This window comes from Gadus morhua, chromosome 22, assembly GCF_902167405.1.
Source record: "Gadus morhua chromosome 22, gadMor3.0, whole genome shotgun sequence".
In the NCBI taxonomy this organism is placed as follows: Eukaryota; Metazoa; Chordata; class Actinopteri; order Gadiformes; family Gadidae; genus Gadus; species Gadus morhua.
In genome coordinates this window covers 5,808,919-5,828,085 of record NC_044069.1, presented here as the reverse complement: position 1 = coordinate 5,828,085, position 19,167 = coordinate 5,808,919, and the positions used below count along the sequence as shown (strand labels likewise).

The following is a 19,167-nucleotide window of genomic DNA, read 5'->3' as shown; positions in this document are numbered from 1 at the left end:
GTCTCAGGAGAAATTCAGCGTTTTTATTGCAACTTCATTATATTTTATCAATGATGTCTCGAGTACTAATGAGCAGAATTCTGATTCTGGACCCAAAGAAAGAGGTAAAGAAAGAATTGAAGAAGGTACCAAGCGTTATGAGAGAGGGGGGCAGGAGCCGACCACAGGAAGGGGCGGGGCCATCCTTTAAGACTCAAGCAGTAACTACTACTACCGAAGTTCCTTTAACCGTTTTAAAACCTGCCGTTACGCTCGCCTTATCACATTTACTGTTAGCGAAGGAATGAAAAAGAAAAATTCAGGATCCACGTGAGAACTACAACACCCAAGGGATTTGAAGTCTTTTACGCTTCCTGAAATGGAATGTTCACTTGGAATACTTTACGGAATGTGCCATAACGGGGGGGGGGGGGGGGGGGGTGTCGTACATGAAGTGGTTTGATCATTCCCTCATTTACAGATTATTATTTTAACTTGTCTAATTAATATGTCTATATTAATTAGAGAACCAGGCTATATCACAGCACGCGCAAAAATAGCTAATCGGCATTGGCATTATGCAAGCGCTCTGAGACTGGCAACCGTCCCGGTCCCCTACTAAGGTTAATATCGTGAGAGTCCTCCTCTGCCCTAGAGAGGGGGGGGGGGGGGGGGGGGGTGTGGCATGTACTTCAACACAGCATTGCATAAAATGGCGCAGGAAGATCTGCCCACGGCCGACTAGAAGAAGAAACATGATTGGCTACAGCGTTGCGGTCTGATCGTCTAATTGGCTACGGCATCGCGGTCCTGTCACCTTATTGGCTACTGCAAGGTGAGGACCAAAAAGCTGTGACTGATCGTGATCCTTTAGGGGACGTTGGCTGCCTTACGGATTACGTTATGCAAAGCAGTGGCCACACCCCCACTGGAGTGAATTATGACACCAGCCTCTTCTGTGATTGGCCAAACTCTTTTAGAACTCAGTTGAACAACCAATTAGAACGACAAGCTGCTCCCTGCGTTTGGCTGGAGGAACGCTCCAGAAAACAAGAAAAAAAAATAAAGAGACAAGCAGTCCTCTCATTGGCTGATGGAAGGAACAGCTTTGGTGTTGATTGGCTGATACACAAAGGGGGAGGATTACGGGGAATGTCCGAATTTCGGTCAGCGGAAATGTTAGCGGATGTGATCGGAGATTTGATACACTTTTGCGATTTACGAAAAAACTAAAAAAAAGGTAGGGTTGTTGTTGATAGGATTGGGGTGTGTGTGTGTTTGTGGTTGTGCATTTGCGTCTATCCAGCGATCTCGGTGTTTGTGGTGACGAGCTTCTTGCCATCCCAGACGGTCTTGAACTGCTCGGGAACGGGAAGCTCCGTCTGGAGGAAAACAAACAAACAAACAAACAAACCAACGATAAGCTGACTGGAAACATGCTGCAAGTATGTGCAGAGAGAGACTCTTTTGATAACTACCAATCACTGCTTGAATTTGATGTTCCATTCAGCTACTTTTTCTATATTACATCACTTATCCTCTGAATTGGTATGCTGAACTTTGGTAAGAAAACATCTGTTAAACTTTACCAAAAATACATTTAGGATCCATAAAGTATTTATGTATGGGTAGAGAGGTGTGTGCGTGTGGGTAGAGTGCGGTGTGTGTGTGATCTCCCACTGGCAAGACCTAAACTGCTGGCCCTGGTTCATGGTTGACTTAAGACAGAGCAGATGACTGAAGAGAGACAGTGACTGTATAAAAGCTGGAGAGAGACAGACAGACGGAGACTGTATAGAAGCTGAAGAGAGACAGACAGACTGAGACTGTATAGAAGCTGAAGAGAGACGGACTGAGAATGTGCATTGTATTAAAGCAGACTGAATGTATACAAGCTTAAGACAGACAGACCCAGACTGTATAGAAGCTGAAGAGACAGACTGAGACTGTATAGAAGCTGAAGAGACAGACTGAGACTGTATAGAAGCTGAAGAGACAGACCCAGACTGTATAGAAGCTGAAGAGACAGACTGAGACTGTATAGAAGCTGAAGAGACAGACCCAGACTGTATAGAAGCTGAAGAGACAGACTGAGACTGTATAGAAGCTGAAGAGACAGACCCAGACTGTATAGAAGCTGAAGAGACAGACTGTATAGAAGCTAACTCACAAACTCTCCGTCGGCGTCGGGCACCAGGATGTTCATCTCGGAGCTCTTGGCGCTGATGATCTCACAGGCCAGCGAGTCCTTGCTCAGGTAAACGTGGCAGCCGTCCGTCTTGTTGATGGAGATGGTGGGGATCTTACCCAACACCTGGACGGACAGACGGACACACATTTCTTCATTATTCCTTTTTGGACGGTCACAAACACGACCCGTCATCTCGTGATAATACTGCTGCAAACCCTACAACGATTTAGTTAGCAGACCTCCAATACCCTGTTCTCATTGGTCGACCCCCAGTGCATTGTGGGTGATGTAGTGAAGCGTCCATTTTTAAAAGGACTTCATATTAAACCAAACTATCCAGGGCTCATACATGTTTCTATGGAGTTTTCTACATTATATAATAGGATGTACAATACATTTTCAAACATAGTTTAATAAATATGAGATAAATACATACATAAATACAAAAAAAAAAAAGAGGGTTTCATGAAAATACACCACTACTGATCCCTGTTGCAGTCCCCTTTAAGGAAGGTCAGGGGACACTCGTCCACAGCGTGCGACCGGACCTACCTGGACCTTGACGTCCCGGCAGTTGATGACCTCCACGATGCCCACCACGTCGTCGAACACCAGGCCCAGCTTGTGGCAGTTGTCTGCCAAAGGGACAACCACAGCACGAACATCATTATATCATCATACTCCTGGTTAACGCATGCTAGTCCGCACCGCTAATGGCCGTCGCACACAGAATGTGTCGACCAACAACACTTTGTGTCCCAAGAATTGAAACACAATGTTTCCCAGCCACAGCGCACAGCAGCAGCAGCCCAACCAACCATGACCATCGCCGCTCCAAACCTCGACCACGCTTTGCATTCTACATTCATTATTACCACGCAGCTGTCCTGTGTACAGGACAAGAAACCGCTAGCAGAGAAACCGTCAACACAGGTACCGGGAGGAGAATTCAAGATGGCGGCCGTCTGTGTAAAGTAGGCCTGTGCAATTACGGTAATCCAATTTTGATCGTGATTTTTGCGTCAACCGATCACCAAACTAATATAATTGAGTTTAAACTTTGTTTTTATATTATTGATTTTATTCATCAAATGTTTTATAGAAATTGCAGAACAGCTGGATACATATTTGTACATTATTTCTGATTCGAACATTTTCTATTTGAACATTTTGTGTATTTTTTAAGATTAAGATCTCCGTACATGGTGTTTTTTTGGAGAGAAATGCTGAATAAATACATCATGTTTTCAAACTCAATAATAATCGTTTGAATAATCGTTATTCCAATATTGAACAAAATAATCGTGCTTATGATTTTCCCATAATCCCTAGTGTACAGTGAGCGAAGGGGGGGCTGTGGGGGGGGGACTTACCAAGGGTGATGGAGTTGATCTTGCCCTTCACCGTCAGGGTGGTGTTGCTGCACTTGTAGGTGTACACCACCTGCTTCAGCTCAGTCTCGCTGATCACCAGACCAGGCACGCCCGCCTGGTTCTCCTAAAGAGGGCGAGAGACCAAGGGAACACACAGAGGTGAGAGAGGGCGAGAGATCAAGGGAAGAGATGAGAGAGAGAGGGCGAGAGACCAAGGGAAGAGATGAGAGACAGAGGGCGAGAGACCAAGGGAACACACAGAGGTGAGAGAGGGCGAGAGACCAAGGGAAGAGATGAGAGAGAGAGGGCGAGAGACCAAGGGAAGAGATGAGAGAAAGAGGGCGAGAGACCAAGGGAACATACAGAGGTGAGAGAGGGCGAGAGACCAAGGGAAGAGATGAGAGAGAGAGAGGGCGAGAGACCAAGGGAAGAGATGAGAGACAGAGGGTGAGAGACCAAGGGAAGAGATGAGAGAGAGAGAGGGCGAGAGACCAAGGGAAGAGATGAGAGACAGAGGGCGAGAGACCAAGGGAACACACAGAGGTGAGAGAGGGCGAGAGACCAAGGGAAGAGAAGAGAGAGAGAGAGAGAGAGGGCACAAGAGAGACCAAGAGAAGACGCACACAAACGAAAGAAGGCGAGAGACCAAAATACACACACGAGAGACCAACACGTACACACACACACACGAGAGAGGGCGAGAGACCAAGAGAAGACACACACATGAGAGCGAGAGACCGTGAGAGGGACACACACACACACACACACACAAACGAGAGAGGGGGACAGAGAGAGAATTGAGTGAAGCTGACTCCATACCAGGTTGTGACCTTATAAGGGTCCTCTATTTAAAGAAGTCCTATCTTAAACCCATGTTGTCATTCCCCGGCCGTGACTCATGACAGAACCGGCCGCAGCCGAGGCCAGAAGCCACCACATCGTCGCCATAGCAACACGCATGTCTCACCACTTTCCACTTCTTGCCGTCCAGCTCGAAGACGGGGGGCAGCTTGCGGCTGACGGAGGCGGCGGCGGCCGGGCTGGCGGAGAAGGGCTTGGGGCCCGTGCGCACGGGGGCCTGGACTCTCAGGCCCGGGTTCTTGTGGGTCTTCTCCGTGTCGGAGACGTGCTTCAGGCCTGGGGGGGGGGGGGGGGTGGATGGGAGAGGAGTGTGAGGGAGAAAGAGGGAAAGAGAGTATGAGGGAGATGGAGAGGGAGAGATAGGGTGAGAGACAGAGAGAGAGGGTGAGCGACAGAGAGAGACAAACCGGCATATCACCAGTTCATTTTGAAAGACAAGTTATAAACACAAACAAATCAACTGGATGCTTTGAGAGAACGTTTTACTTTCATTTTAACTTTGCCCTCGTTTTCTTTTACACATCTATTTCATTACTTCATTTTATTGTATGTTTGCTTTAGCGTCCTGCTAAATCTTAAATACAGTACATTTCACTTTCTACAATGCATTTTTTGTTTTCTTTTACTCTCTTTTACCATTATTTAATTTTGAGGTATGACGATGTTTTTTTATTTGAAACACGTCGAGTCTGCCTCGTTGATGAAAAGTTCTTTATAAGTAAAGTCGCCTTGCCTACTTGTCTTTAAAACAAAAACAATATGATAAGATTTCTGTCCCGCTCTCCCAGAATGTTCTCCCTAGAGTTTTCCCAGAATGCCGCTGGCCTCCTACCGGTGGTGACGTCAGAGCCCTTGTTGATGGCGGCAAACAGAGCGTTGCGGGTCTCGGCGGCACCGCCCCCGCTGCCCTGGGACGGCTCAGCCATGGGCGGGGGAGGGGGTCCGGGGGGAGGGGGGGGAGGGCCACACCCGCCGGGGGCTCTGGGGGGGCCGTCGCAGGCTGAGGCCACGGGTCCCTGCCGAGGAGGAAGTGACATCACATCGTTGGAATCCGATAATATCGTCAGGTACAGATCCAGTCCGATGGTGCGTTCTTAGCTTTGTATTGACGACGTACAATTATTTTCTTGAAGTATAATTATTAAAAGTAAAAAAAAAAAAAAAAGATTAACTTTGCCTTTATTTATTTTAACTCATTTTTTTATTATCTACCTAACTCATTTTTAACTTTGCCTATGTTTTCTTTTTCTTATCTTTTATTTTATTGTATTGTTGGACAATGTTTCTATGTGATGCACTTTGAGTCTGCCTCGTGTATGAAAAGTGCAACATAAAAAAAGTTGCCTTGTCTAACTGAAAAAATAATTAACAAAATGGACATCTTATTTTTCCTCCGTTTCATGTATACTTAAAAACTACAAAACCCACTATAAACGAATGCCTGTGTGTTTCAATGAAGGGGGCTGTCGTTTTTATAGTACTTAAAAACACAAAGAAAACCGGAAGTGTCTCCTTGATTGACAGCAGCTGTGCGGGGGGGGGGGGGGGGGGGGGGGGGGGCAAGACCGGCGGGTCTTACGGTCTTGCTCCAGACGAGTCCTGTGGTGTGATGCGTCTTGATGTAGTTCTGCATCTCCGTCCAGATGGACAGGTAGGCCTTCACCCAGTCCACGTGGGTCTTGTCCCTGCCAGGGAACCAAGGTTAGAAGAGACCCCCTGCTACTAGCCCGGTTGCCCGGCTGACCTGGTTAGCATGCTACGCTAGCCCGGTTAGCATTGCTACGCTAACAGCTCCCACTCACTTCTCCTTGTAGTCCTTGAGCACGCGGTTGGTGTAGAACATGGCGGAGTCCTGCATCTCCTTGACGTAGGGCCCGGGCTTAGGAGCCTGACAACAACAACAATAACAACAAAAACATGTATTAGAAATGCTTCAGATGAGCAGATACACAAAAAATGATACACACGCATGTGATGGGCCAAGCACGGACAAAGGCCCAGTGCGGTTGGACTGCATTGAATTTGCATGCCAATATGTTATCAGCTTCTGTTGGCGGTGTCAACAAGCGTCTTTTCATCCCGACTCTGGTTCTAACAAAGGCTGGATTGAGGAGCGTCCGGACCCGACAGAGAGGGCTCTGTGGCCCGCAGCCCGCCATGCCCACAGCTCGCCAGCTCAGCGTCCAGGACCAGACACTCACGCTCCCTGATTGGGTTTGTGTGTGTTTTGTGGTGTGTGTACTCCTGTGTGTCTGTTCTCCTGTGTGTTCCTGTGTGTGTGTTCTCCTGTGTGTATGTGTGTGTGTATGTGTGTGTGTTCCTGTGTGTGTTCTCCTGTGTGTGTGTTCTCCTGTGTGTGTGTGTGTTCTCCTGTGTGTGTGTTCTGTGTGTGTGTGTGTGTTCTGTGTTTGTGGTGTTTGTGGTGTGTGTGTGTGTGTGTGTGTGTGTGTGTGTGTGTGTGTGTGTGTGTGTGTGTGTGTGTGTGTGTGTGTGTGTGTGTGTGTGTGTGTGTGTGTGTGTGTGTGTGTGTGTGTGTCAATCACCACGGCGACCCATCCGAGGGCGGGCACGCTCTCGCTGACGGAGGACAGGTGGTTGAAGTGGGGCGAGGAGCGGCTCCGCTCCCGCAGGCTCTGCACCGCCTCCATCACCTTGGAGACGGGCTGCAGCATGGCCGCCAGCACCGCCTGGGGGGGGGGGGGGGGTTGGTTCTCATCGTTAAGAACCAACCAATTGCAGACAAGCAACCATCACTCCGCCGAGGAACACGAGCATAACGGGCCTACGGACTGGACCCCGACCGAAGTACTGTTGGCCGGTCTTATTGGCCGAGATCGGCCCTACGACAGATGCATCCGAGTCGGTGCACGTGTTTGACGATGTGCGCCAAGATAAAACTTCAGAAATGGTGTCGATTCATTTACGTTATCGCCTTCTTTACGAAACCTCTACCGCGGCGGTTGAACCTCTGAATGTTTTGACTGAGCACACCTGCGTAAACACTCCCAACGCTAACAGTTTTACATCATGTTCTGTGTGAAGGTTAGTAGCTCCTCCCCATACTACAGGGGATTGGTTAGTTTAGCCCAGGGCTTCAATGCAATGTCGATATCAGTCATTTACTCCCTAATAACCCCTAAAATCCAGTATGGGTCAGGCTCTAATATATACTGTAAACCACGCACACACACACAGACACACACACACTTAGGACTTGTTTATATGCGCCCCAGACAGACACACAGATACACATCCGAGCTTAACTCTCTGTCTCGAGGCTATTATGGGACGTCAAATGTAGACGACTTACATCGGCGGGCTTCTGTGATCCGGAGGCGGTGGCCAGGAGCTGACGCTGGCAGGAGAACGCCTGCTTCATCATGTCTGCCTGGTGACGGCAAACACAAGACGCTTAGCAACGGCAGGTGGCCCAAAGTGAGGAACCGCTCGGTGAGAAAGGGGTTTTTTGATTGGCTCACGTGTTTCAGGACGTCCCCCCCGATCTCTTTGCTGAGGGCCATGTACTGGGCCACGGGGCCGCTGAGGATGTCATCGTAGGCCCCCACGTACGCAGACATGGCTGCCGAGGGTGTCGCCGCGTGAACGGGGAGTAAACAAACCACAAACAGGAAGTCAGAGAGAGATGGAGACACGCAGCGACAACACGTAGTAACACCCTCCAGCCCTGTTCCTTCTGACGCCCCCCCCCCCCCCCGAGGCTAGGTGTTAGCCTGGGTCACATGGCCCTCAGGGAGAACCGAGATTACGTTAATGTAAACGGTGCCCTGTTCTCTATTTAACGTTAAAGCTTCCTCAAACGGAAATACCCTCATCGGTTTATCAGACTGCCCCAACTTCAGCGCAACAAAGTAGTTCCTCATTAGACAACATGGAAACCAGGGTCAATCCATTAACGCTCACTTTTGAGTCGTTTAGCATTTAGCAGATGCTTGCATCCAATGCAAAGCGCACTGAGGTTTAAAGGGGGTTAGACTATGTGTACAGCCTTAGAGCTTTGTAAGCAGAACAGACAGCGCTACGACGCCGCACTCGGGCTGCAGTTCACCTCCTCCTCCAGCGGGGGGCGACGGACCCCCGGCGCTCCCCGACGCCGCCTCCAGGCGACCCACTGCGACCTCCAACCGCTGCACCAGACTCGCCAGCTCTGCCATACCTGTGACAGGGGGGTGGGGGTGGGGGTGGGGGGGGACAAGAGCATTAGGAGACCCGCTCGGCCAATGAGAGAGCTGGGATATGCAGACGGCGGTGTTCGGGCTAGAGAAGAACGATGACCGAAGCGGATCTGTCAGTCATTCTGTTTAGAAGATGCTTTTATCTCGAGCGGCTCGCATCGATTGTGGAGGCATCCGTGTCCCCATGGAGACGGCCCGATAGGCAGGTCGTTTTTCTCAGCAACAATTGGCTAATTTTGCAGCAGAAGATAGTGTATATCGCTGCATTCAGCATTTCAGGACGGGTGTTTTTCTGAGATTACATTTTGAGCGTACCACCGCAATGGCTGCATGATGGCATGTTGCTCCAAAGTTAATAAAAGGTATCTGACGATTAAAACTGAATTCATGTGCCCACGAGCAACTAATAGGCAATTCATGCATTTAGCATTTGGCAGTCGTTCATCAATGACACATGAACAGCTTTCCTTTCAAAAAAATAAACCATTTAAGCTTTTGGTCTACAGCTAAAACACACATCTAGGAAACCAAGCAAATATTAGGTGCATAACGATCGGACAGACTCAAGGCCTCAAAGAGTTAAAGGACCAATCTCAGACCAGGTTGAGCCGTGGCTCTCCTAATGAAGGCAGGGATGAGAGACAGAGAGGGTGGAATGTGATCAGAGGTTCATGCAGAAACAGGCTGTGCTCGTAAATGGTATGTAGGTTACAAAACACACTTCTCAAACACAAGTGATGACTTGCTGGGGCTACGGCGTTCCAGGCAGTTATCCTAACAATGCCTGCTGAAAAACCATCAAGTTATGTGGATGTGGCAACATCATGCAACAAAGAACAAGACATCATCGATAAGTGTCGATCGATGTGATTGGGTTTGTAGTCTTCAGAATCGTGTATTTAGACCAGAAGGTAGCATCAAATATACCAACATCTATAAACTGCTTCTATATAAAAGTTTTATAGCAGTTTATACCTCCCTTTATATAGCAGCAGTTTTAAAAACTGCTGCTATATAAAGCAATACAACTAACTGACTAGACAATTAGTAATTAATTATTTAGCAGACGCTATTATCCAAAGCGACTTACATCGGTTAATACACACATTGACACACCGACTGCAGAGTCAACCATGCAAGGCGGAACTGGGGATCGAACCAGAAACCTTTCGGTTACAAGGCAACCGCTCTAGCTACTGAGCTAAGACAGGTTCATTGAAACATTATTCCTTTGTGTCAGCGAGAGAGACAGGGAGGGAGAGGGCAGATATTGCGTAACACCGGTGTAACCAACATGACGCTTGCGTCATTTGTTTGACCAAGACCGCCCCTGGTGACTTCAGGTAAAGGTATTCTCTCTTTGAGATAGGCTCACATTAGCTCCTGGCCATTGTCTTCAAACGAGTGCTTATGCTGACCTTTTCCACCTCGACTCTCAACCTGGTCCAAGCACATTCTGGTATCCTCAATCCTCATCTAACCACTAAACATCGAGGTAGTTTAGAGGGGTGCTCTCGAAACCAACAACAATGACAAGTCTGTCTAGAAGAGTCTAATCAATAGATTGCACAGTCATTTGCATCCCACTCAAGCCAGAAAATCGAAGTCAATCACCTTGAACGTAGAAAATAGCATTCTAGATTAAAAATATTTCCATCTTGTGCTTATAACATAATAAAATCTTAGGTTGGAGGGTTGGCGGGAGAGGCAATGACTTTAGTCATTTTAAAAAAAAAGGTACGGCAACAGGAAGTAGGTACCCAAGTCCACTTCCTGGATGACCACACACACACCTACGAGGAATAGGTGTGTGTGTGTGTGTGTGTGTGTGTGTGTGTGTGTGTGTGTGTGTGTGTGTGTGTGTGTGTGTGTGTGTGTGTGTGTGTGTGTGTGTGTGTGTGTGTGTGTGGGGGGGGGGATAGGCACGTAGGCAAAACGGAAGCTAGCAAACAGGTAGCCTACCCATCCAAAGCCCTCAACTCTGTAGCCCTACCTAGAAAAAACAAGTAGGCCTTTCCCAGAAAGAGCCAAATAATCCCCTGATAAATCCCTCAAGTATTATTGAATCCTAACAGTGACAGAATAGTTGTCTTTCTCGGTTTCTAATCAGCCCCATCATCGTTTATGCGTCAGTGTATTTCAGCACAGTCATGCATCAATCACGCCTACATCTGACCTAGCTGACTGCCGACGATGCACGGCTGCGGCGGTTCAAGTCCCCAGGTACGACCCCATTTGTTTGCATACCCCACACTTTTCCAGGGTGTGCATGTAAATACAGCGTCCTCATCACATGAGAAACACTGAGCTGGTGTCGCATGTGTGTGTTCATGCCACGGCTCTCTGCCTGTTCTGGATCAACAACCGGAGCCAGACAGCCGCAGTCCGCGCAGCTCCCGGGCCTTCAGTCTGTTATGAGAACCGGGTCATTGCAGGCAGAAGTAGGCCAAACCAACCCCGGCAGTAGCGCTGCGTCTCAGCCTCCTCACGGCCCCACGGTGCACCCGAGTCTGGAGGGTAATGCGACTCAGTACAGCTACTGTACACGCCTTAAGATAAAGCCAAGCACCCAGACTGAAGGAACAACAGTTAGGCTAGATGTATTGACATATGTAATGTGGCACTGTGGGTGCCACATTACAGATCGACGACCCGCACCGACTGCTGTTTCGGCGTTTCCTGGATTTTTTTTCTTGCCCCAGTGTTAGCAAAAATGTTGCACTGCTGTGCAGAAAAAAATGAAAGTTTCCACGTTTTGCATACTTCGACACCGTGATAAGTTACGGTACGCGGGGGGGGGGGAACAGCATGGAGGCGTAGACATGCTAGTGGCAGCCTGGGCTAGTGAGCGGTACACCGAGCTGGAATAAATAATGTCTGGATGATTCAGTGCAGAGCGAAGGGGAGCGGCGGTGGAGCATTGTTAGCTTTCTGGACGCTTTGGTCACACACACTCATACATACATAAACACACACACATTAAAGCATGTCACTAACCGTGTCGGAGGGGAACGGGAGCGTCCTTACCTGCTAGATTAATCAAGCAGTGATTTTGATCCTTAATCGCAGTCAATCGGTGTGGAAGAGATCCGAGTCAGGGCAGGCTTGGGCTTTCTTCCTGTATCGCTCGAGCTCCCGGCTGTCACCGCGCGACGTTTCCGCCCTTGTTCGCGCGAGCTATTCCTCTTCCATATATGGAGCGAAGAGTCAGAGAGCAGCAGAATGTCCAAAAGAAAAAAGGAACGGAAGTTAATTTTTTTCCGTCTTCCTGCATTCGTGTGTCGCAAAGATAATAGTATTTTTTACGTTTTAATATTTAATCTTTTACGTGGCGGCTGAATGTTTGTGTTTGTGTCATCCAAACGAGGTGTTGTTCTCGCCATCGTTCGTTGATGGTAATGAACTTGAATGTATCTTCACACACTTTTGGTTCATTATCTGCAAAGTACCTTGTGCAGGCAAAGCAGGATATAATTAACATAATCTTTAATCAGTTGGACTAATTGACAAGGAGTGTTACAAAAGAAGACAGTTGGGAACCAAATTCCTAAACCACAAACTGCAGACAATATAACTTCTGAGCAGGTGCGGCACAGACATTTGGGGGGGCAGGGGCTCAAGTAAAAATAGGGGGCCCCCTTCAAACCCCTCTGGCAAACTCTGGGTGTTACTCGGGTCACATGCTGCATCCCAGGCACGTTGGGTCTTGGCCCAAAAAGTTCACAGTTGAAATTTTCTGTAACTCAGAGAAAACGTATTTGCATGTATTTATTTATTTGATCCAGAGCATCGCATGCAAGACGGGAACGGCTAGGGGCAATGAGTCTGCACGGCCTTGCATCCGAGCGAAATAATCATGATTTGAATGAATCATCTGGTTATTTGAACAGATAACCCCTTGATTTGAGAACAGGTTACATCAGGACTGTACGTCATCAATAATCCATTTGATCACGATGACCTTGAAAGAAGCAGAACTTTACTTTCTAAATTTGCTTTCGCAAATGCAAACATGTGGTTTAACATGCTCTTCTTGCAGGTGCAGGTGTCGTGCAAACCTACCCTATTCGTGTAAATTGCATATTTAAAGATCCCATGGGATAGTTGTAGTCCCTTGTTGGAGCAAAAATGAAAAACGTCTCTCTCTCTCTCTCTCTCTCTCTCTCTCTCTCTCTCTCTCTCTCTCTCTCTCTCTCTCTCTCTCTCTCTCTCTCTCTCTCTCTCTCTCTCTCTCTCTCTCTCTCTCTCTCTCTCTCTCTCTCTCTCTCTCTCTCTCTCTCTCTCTCTCTCTCTCTCTCTCTCTCTCTCTCTCTCTCTCTCTCTCTCTCTGGTGGGGGTCTGTGCACGGTACCATTTCAACAGGCAGGTGCGCCGGCAGCCAGGGGGCGCCAATTCCCCACATAGTGTTATGATACATCATAGAAAACCGCTTTGCGGCGCAGATTTTCTTTTTTTTAACTGCCCGTGGCGCCCCCCATGTGTCACGAAAGAACGGCCCCCCGGGTGGCTGCCTGGTTTGCCCGTGCCCAGAACCGCCCCTGCCAACACTCTGAAACATCCATTTAAGGAGACATATTATGAAAACAACATTTTTCCTGGGATTTGGGGTGTGGTTTTGGGTCTCTCCCATATGCATACAAACTTTGAAAAAAGTCTGTACATGATTTTTTGAGTGAGATATGCATCTCTGAAAGTACCCCGCCAACAGTTACCAAACGAGCAAGTTAGTTTTGGCGCCCCCTCCTACGTAGGAAGGGGGCAGCATAGCTAAGCATATAATTTAAATCCACAAACAACATATGTCTAATTCAGGGCATATTAAAGGCCCACTATGCAACTTCGTGCATTTCTTCGCTGTTTTCTTGGTTTTGGCACGCACATTTCTCTACACAGCGCCCCCCTACAGCTTCGTAGTAGATATTTTACAACACTGTCGTAACAACTCGTTGACGACCCTTCCCCATGCACTTCTACGCGAGCCATGTGCATTTGTTTTCAAAGAAGCCGGCGAATGCGTGGAGCCATGTCCGAAGTAGATGTTCATAAAGTGTAGGCAAGGTTATACATTTTTTAAATGGTGTATTTGTATTGCAATAAACATAAATCCATCCTTTTTTATAGTTGACGGGGAGAATTTATATCCTAGATTATAATTGTTTTATCTTAGGTTGAACAGAACAATCAGTGCAAGAGTGTTGGCCAACATAATAATCTAAATAAACAAGAACCTGGATTCGGGGATTCAGTCAGTATCTGGGGGACGAGACAGACGAACAGCAAAACACCCATGGAAACAAAGGTGTTTATATGGTTGCAACCAAGCAAGCTAGAAACATACAGGGCTCACAACAAAACGGTCGAGAATTTTTTTTTTACATGGCTCACAACAAAATGGTTGAGCAAACACATTTGTACAGAGACTATCAACATCAAGAATACCACGAAGACAAAGTTCACCCAAGGGTACTTTCAATTTCAAAAGCAACACGGCCAAGTCGGCGTATGATTTGCAGTCTTCTTTTTCTTTCAGTTCACGCTATTCCTGAAAAGCTTGCCCAACGTTTACTCGTGTCTGGCCTCTCTGTCGGTCAGTCTCCCTTTCCTCTTCTTCTGTTCCTCCGACATTGGGTTTCTCTGTCTCTTTTTAGTCGGCTGATCTATGATGAATGTAACAATCCCTTAGTTACTTGTGTTTGGATCGAGCCGGTTCCGTGTTTGGGGGTCTGTGCCGTAAAGCAATTCGTTACTTCGCGAGACCCGAGACTCCCGCGAGAGTGGGCGGCGGGTCGCCGGCAGAAACATATTCCTTTTCTCCGCCAAGATGCGCAAGGGGGAGTCGAAACAACGAACAATCGAACAAAAATGTATAATAGAACCATCACAATGACTCTTAGCCTGTTATATTAAGGTAAATCAAGCCAAAAAAGTTGCATAGTTCCCCTTTCACTCGTGTCTGATCTCTTTTCTGGTCCATTCTTCTTTTGTTCCACCGACAGTCGCCTCTTGGGTCCCTTATCAGTCGATTGATCCATGATGAATGCAACAATTGCCTCGCAAATGGCTGTTTATATCTAGCCGGTGCCATGTTTGGGTGTGTGTCTGTGCCGTAAAGCATTTTCGAAACTACAATCTGACTACATTTTCGAGGCGCGATTGGATACTTCCGCTGCGTCTCATCCGGATTGTGTCGGTCCGAACAGAGCAAGTTGCATATGCGCTTTTTCCTTGGAGAGGTGACATGGGGCAATGACACCCCCACCAAACGACCCAGAAATGGTTGCAGAACCATCAGAATAACTCTCAACCAGCATAATTAATGTAATTTTGGCTAAAAAAGTTGCATAGTGGGCCTTTAAGAGTGGGACCAGAAAATAATTACTTTTTCTCCATTGAAACCCATTCATATTTTCAATCTCATAGGTCCCATGGGATCTACTGGAAGGGGCGTGACTTCACCACTCTGGAATAATTTTGATAGGGTTGCATTGCAACGTGGCGTTTGATTGGTAAATTTCGGCTGCACATGTATTTTTGGAATTTATATTGCTGCAACAAATGTTGTTGTTGTTGACTTCTAACATGTCTCTTTCTTTGCTGTTTACATCTAACAGTAAACTATGAGTAATATATCGGCGGTAACCACTGTTTTTGGGGTACTGCAAGGGGGGGGGGGGGTAGGATGTCCCCCCCCCCATGGCACTCATAACAATTATTTAATCCTTACCCAATTAATTAATTAATTAATTATGCCTAGGCCTGGACATGCATATAATATGGAATCGAGCAGGCACGGAGCATGGGGGTGGCTTTCGTGAACGAAGCCCCGAATCTCACTTCGAAAGCCCCGGATCTTTTTTAAGGTTTTAAATTGTCATTGCCATCTAGTGGAAAGGACATGCCACAGCATGGATAATGCTTCGCTACAAAATCATGGGCCAATTGTTGGCTAAGCACAGTGGGCATACCACTTAAAATATATAAAAAATAAATATAAAAAATAAATAAAACCAACAAACTAATAAACAATCCATCTCTGCAATCCTACTTTGAATATACTGAAAGTTAGCATCTTAGAAATTCAAAATCCTCTTACACCATCAATAGCACATGCAGAGAACGCCTCCATCACCCTAACACAATGCTGGAGGAGTGGGGGCGTGGCCTTCATCACCCCGACATGGTGCTGGAGGAGTGGGGGCGTGGCCGATGGACCTATTAAAGATTCTTTAATAGGTATTCTTTAATAGGTAGTCTGGGAGCCAAAGTCTCAAAAGCTCAATAAAATGGGTTGAACCTTGCGGTTACTATGTTTGTTTGTTTTGATCTGTCTGTCGAACGGAAGTGACGATTCTGTCGACAATCAACCGACGGTGTGTGCAGCTCCAACTTTTCGGCACCCTTTCAGACCGCTTAATACCCCCAACAGATACGCATCGGAAAAATAGTTAGGGTTAATCGCGGTGCAATGAGCATATTTTTGGACCCAGCCCACTTTTGGCAGTGGAAACGCGAACTGTACCGCACCGTTGATTACTGGATGTTTACCATTTCAGCAAGATAATAGATTCGATTTAACGATGATAGTGGGGGTCCCGGGTGATTGACGAGACAATCAAATATTTGATTAATCTGGCATGACACAGAAAGTACAAAGACAGCATGCATTTAAAATTTCACTGATATTGGATCGTATTATCGTACGCTCGCTCACTACGCCTCTTCCCTCTTCACCACTCACAGTCAGTGAACGAACAGTGAGTCAGCGACTAGTGAGTCTGGGAGGAGTCGAGTCTGAGGACGAACGAACGAGAGAGAAGAATCAGTTTGGTTTGTTGTTGTTAAAACATCGTTCATTTAAACTGATTCGGTCGCGAACATCGCTAACAAGTATATCTCGTGACCCCTTTGACTTACAGTCATGAAACTTTGCCCAAACATGCATATCCTCATGGTGAACAAATCTGCCTCAAGAACGATATTTCACCATTTTGAATTTTATGAAACATTACATTCCCTAAGGTTATTTGACTAGGACAAAAATCCTTGAAAGCCTGCACTGCACTTTAGTTCATAAAGCAAGATCATACTTATGCCATGCCACAGGAGAAGGAAACCCTCGTAGCCAATAAAGCAAAAAAGGGAATTAAAAAGGCAACGGGTCCGGCAGATTAAAAAAAACATGGTGTAATGATATGCGACTGACATCTTAGCGGGCAAGTATTCAACTAACTTTATTAAACATTTCGTTACGTCACAGTCTCCAGCTACGGTGGCCTCTTAGGAACATAATAGTGTCTTGCGGGATATCCTTACATCTCCCTTATACAGTAAACAAAAACAGATTCACTGTGCACTCTTTAAACAAAGTAAATAAATAATAATTTGGTGCCAGAGGTTGCCAGTACTTAGCACACCGTAGGAGGACGGTCTTTACCACATATATACTTTACCTCATAACAAACAGACTGTCACGATTACTTTAGCCTAACCTAAGCATAAGAACATGACTCAACAATAAAGCTACACATTACCTGGTATTAACTAAGGCTCAACAAATTACCTAATGTTAACTCTTTTAACTGATCATTTCCTTTAACCCAATAAACGTATTACAGCTCAACTGTGTAATAATGAGCTTACAGCCTTCTGCTATGGATCAAGTCTGCCAGGGGCTTTTCTAATGCGCTCTGACCGTCTCTCTGGAGCTGCCTCTGGCTCAATCATGACAGGTGCATTCTCCTCTAAAACCACTGGCTGATTGTCTGTTACTGTTCCCTGCTGTGCATGTTTGTTCCTGTGCCCCTCTATTGAAAGAACTGCATTGCTGATCTGTGCTTTGAGTAGCTGCAACCTGTTTCGTCTGACCACAGCCCTGGTGTCCGTCTGGTCTGTGTAGGACCTCGGAGCCACTTCATTTAGCGCTGTTCCAGCGCGCTGCCAGTTCTGTCTTTCTGGGTTGAAAACTCTGACTCTGTTGCCCGCCTGCAGAGGTTGCATTGCTTTTGCTGTGCGATCGAAGTATCTCTTTTGTTTTTTTCTGTAGTTTTTTCATGGCCTCCAGCACAGGTGTGGAGACTTGTTTCTTCACTGTTGGGATCTGTGACTGTAGTCGTCTGCCCATGAGCAGTTCAGCCGGAGACTTCCCGCACGCCAGAGGTGCTGCTCTATAAGCGAGCAGAGCTAAAAAAGGATCCTCCCCATTCTCTGTTGCCTTTGTCAGAAGACTTTTCACTATTTGAACACCCTTCTCAGCTTTGCCATTTGCTGTGGGAAGTGTGGGCTTACTGTGACGTGTTCAAATCCATACTCTCTGGCAAACTGCTTGAACTCCTGACTGGCATACTGAGGTCCATTGTCCGAGATGACAGTTCCTGGAATGCCATGTCGTGCAAAGCTGGACTTCATATGCTTAACTACTCCCGTTGCTGTTGTGCTCGTGAGCAGAGCCATCTCATGATAGTTGGAGTAGTATTCGATCATCAGTAGATACACTCTCCCTCTGAAGTGGAAAAGGTTTGTCCCAATTTTTTCCCAGGGATGCCCCGCCCTCATGTCTGTGAGCAGCGGTTCTCTTTGCTGTCTGTTATGGTAAGTAAGGCAAGTGGCACAGTCATTGATCATCTCTGCTATGTCACGATTCATGCCTGGCCAGTAAACAGTCTGTCTGGCTAGTCTCCTTGTTTTCTTTATGCCCAAGGGGCCTCTATGCAGTATTTGGAGGACCTTCTTCCGCAGCTTTGTTGGGATGACTATTTGATCACCTTTCAGCAGCAGGCCACCAGCTACCGCCAATACATCCTGGAATGAGTAGTACTGCTGGCACGCTTGCTTTGGCCACTCATTTCGCATGTGCCATATCACTTTCTGGAACTGGCGGTCAACTGCAGTCTCCATTAGTATTTTTTCTTTCAGGGTAGAGCTCACAGGTAGAGCCTCCACCACAGCATCCACGTGGCCTCGTATGGCTTCATATTCCTCTGTGCCGTCTGTGTTCAGTCCTTGTGCTGGATTGGCCCTTGACAGAGCAGCAGCCACTACCAGGTATCTTCCCGGCTTGTATGACAGTTCATAGGTATACTTCTGTAGACGCATCATCATACGCTGGATGCGTGGTGTCATCTCATTCAAGTGCTTTTTGCTGATAGTTATGAGTGGCTTGTGATCGGTCTCAAGTTCAATGTGGGGCAAGCCAAAGACATAAGAGTGGAACTTGTCACAGGCAAAGACGATCCCCAGACACTCTTTTTCTATCTATGCATATCTTTGTTCTGTTTCTGTCATGGATCATGCAGCATAAGCCACTGGTTTCCAATCTCCATCATGATCCTGCAGCAAGAAGGCCCCCAGTCCATCTTTTGAGGCATCCGTGGAGATTCGGGTCTTCTTACTCGGATCAAAAAACACCAACACTGGCTCTGTGCTCAAAGTGTCCTTGATTTCTTTCCACTCTTTGTCATGTGTTTGGTGCCAGGACCACTCTGTGTTCGACTGCAGGAGCTGGCGGAGAGCAACAGTCTTTTCGGCCAGATTAGGCACGAATCTTCCCATGTAGTTGACCATCCCTAATGCT

General features: G+C 47.0%; 1 protein-coding gene across 2 annotated transcripts; it reads right to left on the bottom strand.

The window, feature by feature from the left end:
- Positions 1 to 3: 3 nt before the first annotated feature.
- On the bottom strand, positions 4 to 11,836 carry cap1 (CAP, adenylate cyclase-associated protein 1 (yeast)). Of its 2 annotated transcripts, none has more exons than XM_030346305.1 (13): positions 11,625 to 11,836; positions 8,471 to 8,578; positions 7,884 to 7,984; positions 7,715 to 7,792; positions 6,948 to 7,091; positions 6,207 to 6,292; positions 5,984 to 6,089; positions 5,237 to 5,420; positions 4,511 to 4,680; positions 3,544 to 3,667; positions 2,723 to 2,805; positions 2,150 to 2,293; positions 4 to 1,361 (listed from the first exon to the last, which is right to left on the bottom strand). In XM_030346305.1, the coding sequence occupies exons 2-13, from the start codon at positions 8,574 to 8,576 to the stop codon at positions 1,278 to 1,280; spliced, it is 1,410 nt and encodes a 469-aa protein (XP_030202165.1). In that variant the 5' UTR covers positions 8,577 to 8,578; positions 11,625 to 11,836; the 3' UTR covers positions 4 to 1,277. The 2 variants fall into 2 exon arrangements, with proteins under 2 accessions (XP_030202165.1, XP_030202166.1); XM_030346306.1 differs by having other exon boundaries at positions 11,595 to 11,749.
- Positions 11,837 to 19,167: the final 7,331 nt, after the last annotated feature.

Bases quoted from the DNA above. Each gene is read 5' to 3' on its own strand.
- cap1 (XM_030346305.1), bottom strand. From the start codon at position 8,576: ATGGCAGAGCTGGCGAGTCTGGTGCAGCGGTTGGAGGTCGCAGTGGGT. The intron at 7,985-8,470 runs GTGAACTGCAGC...CACCCTCGGCAG, and splicing joins GCCCCCCGCTGGAGGAGGAG to CCATGTCTGCGTACGTGGGG. The intron at 6,090-6,206 runs GTGAGTGGGAGC...GTTCCCTGGCAG, and splicing joins CTCAAGGACTACAAGGAGAA to GGACAAGACCCACGTGGACT.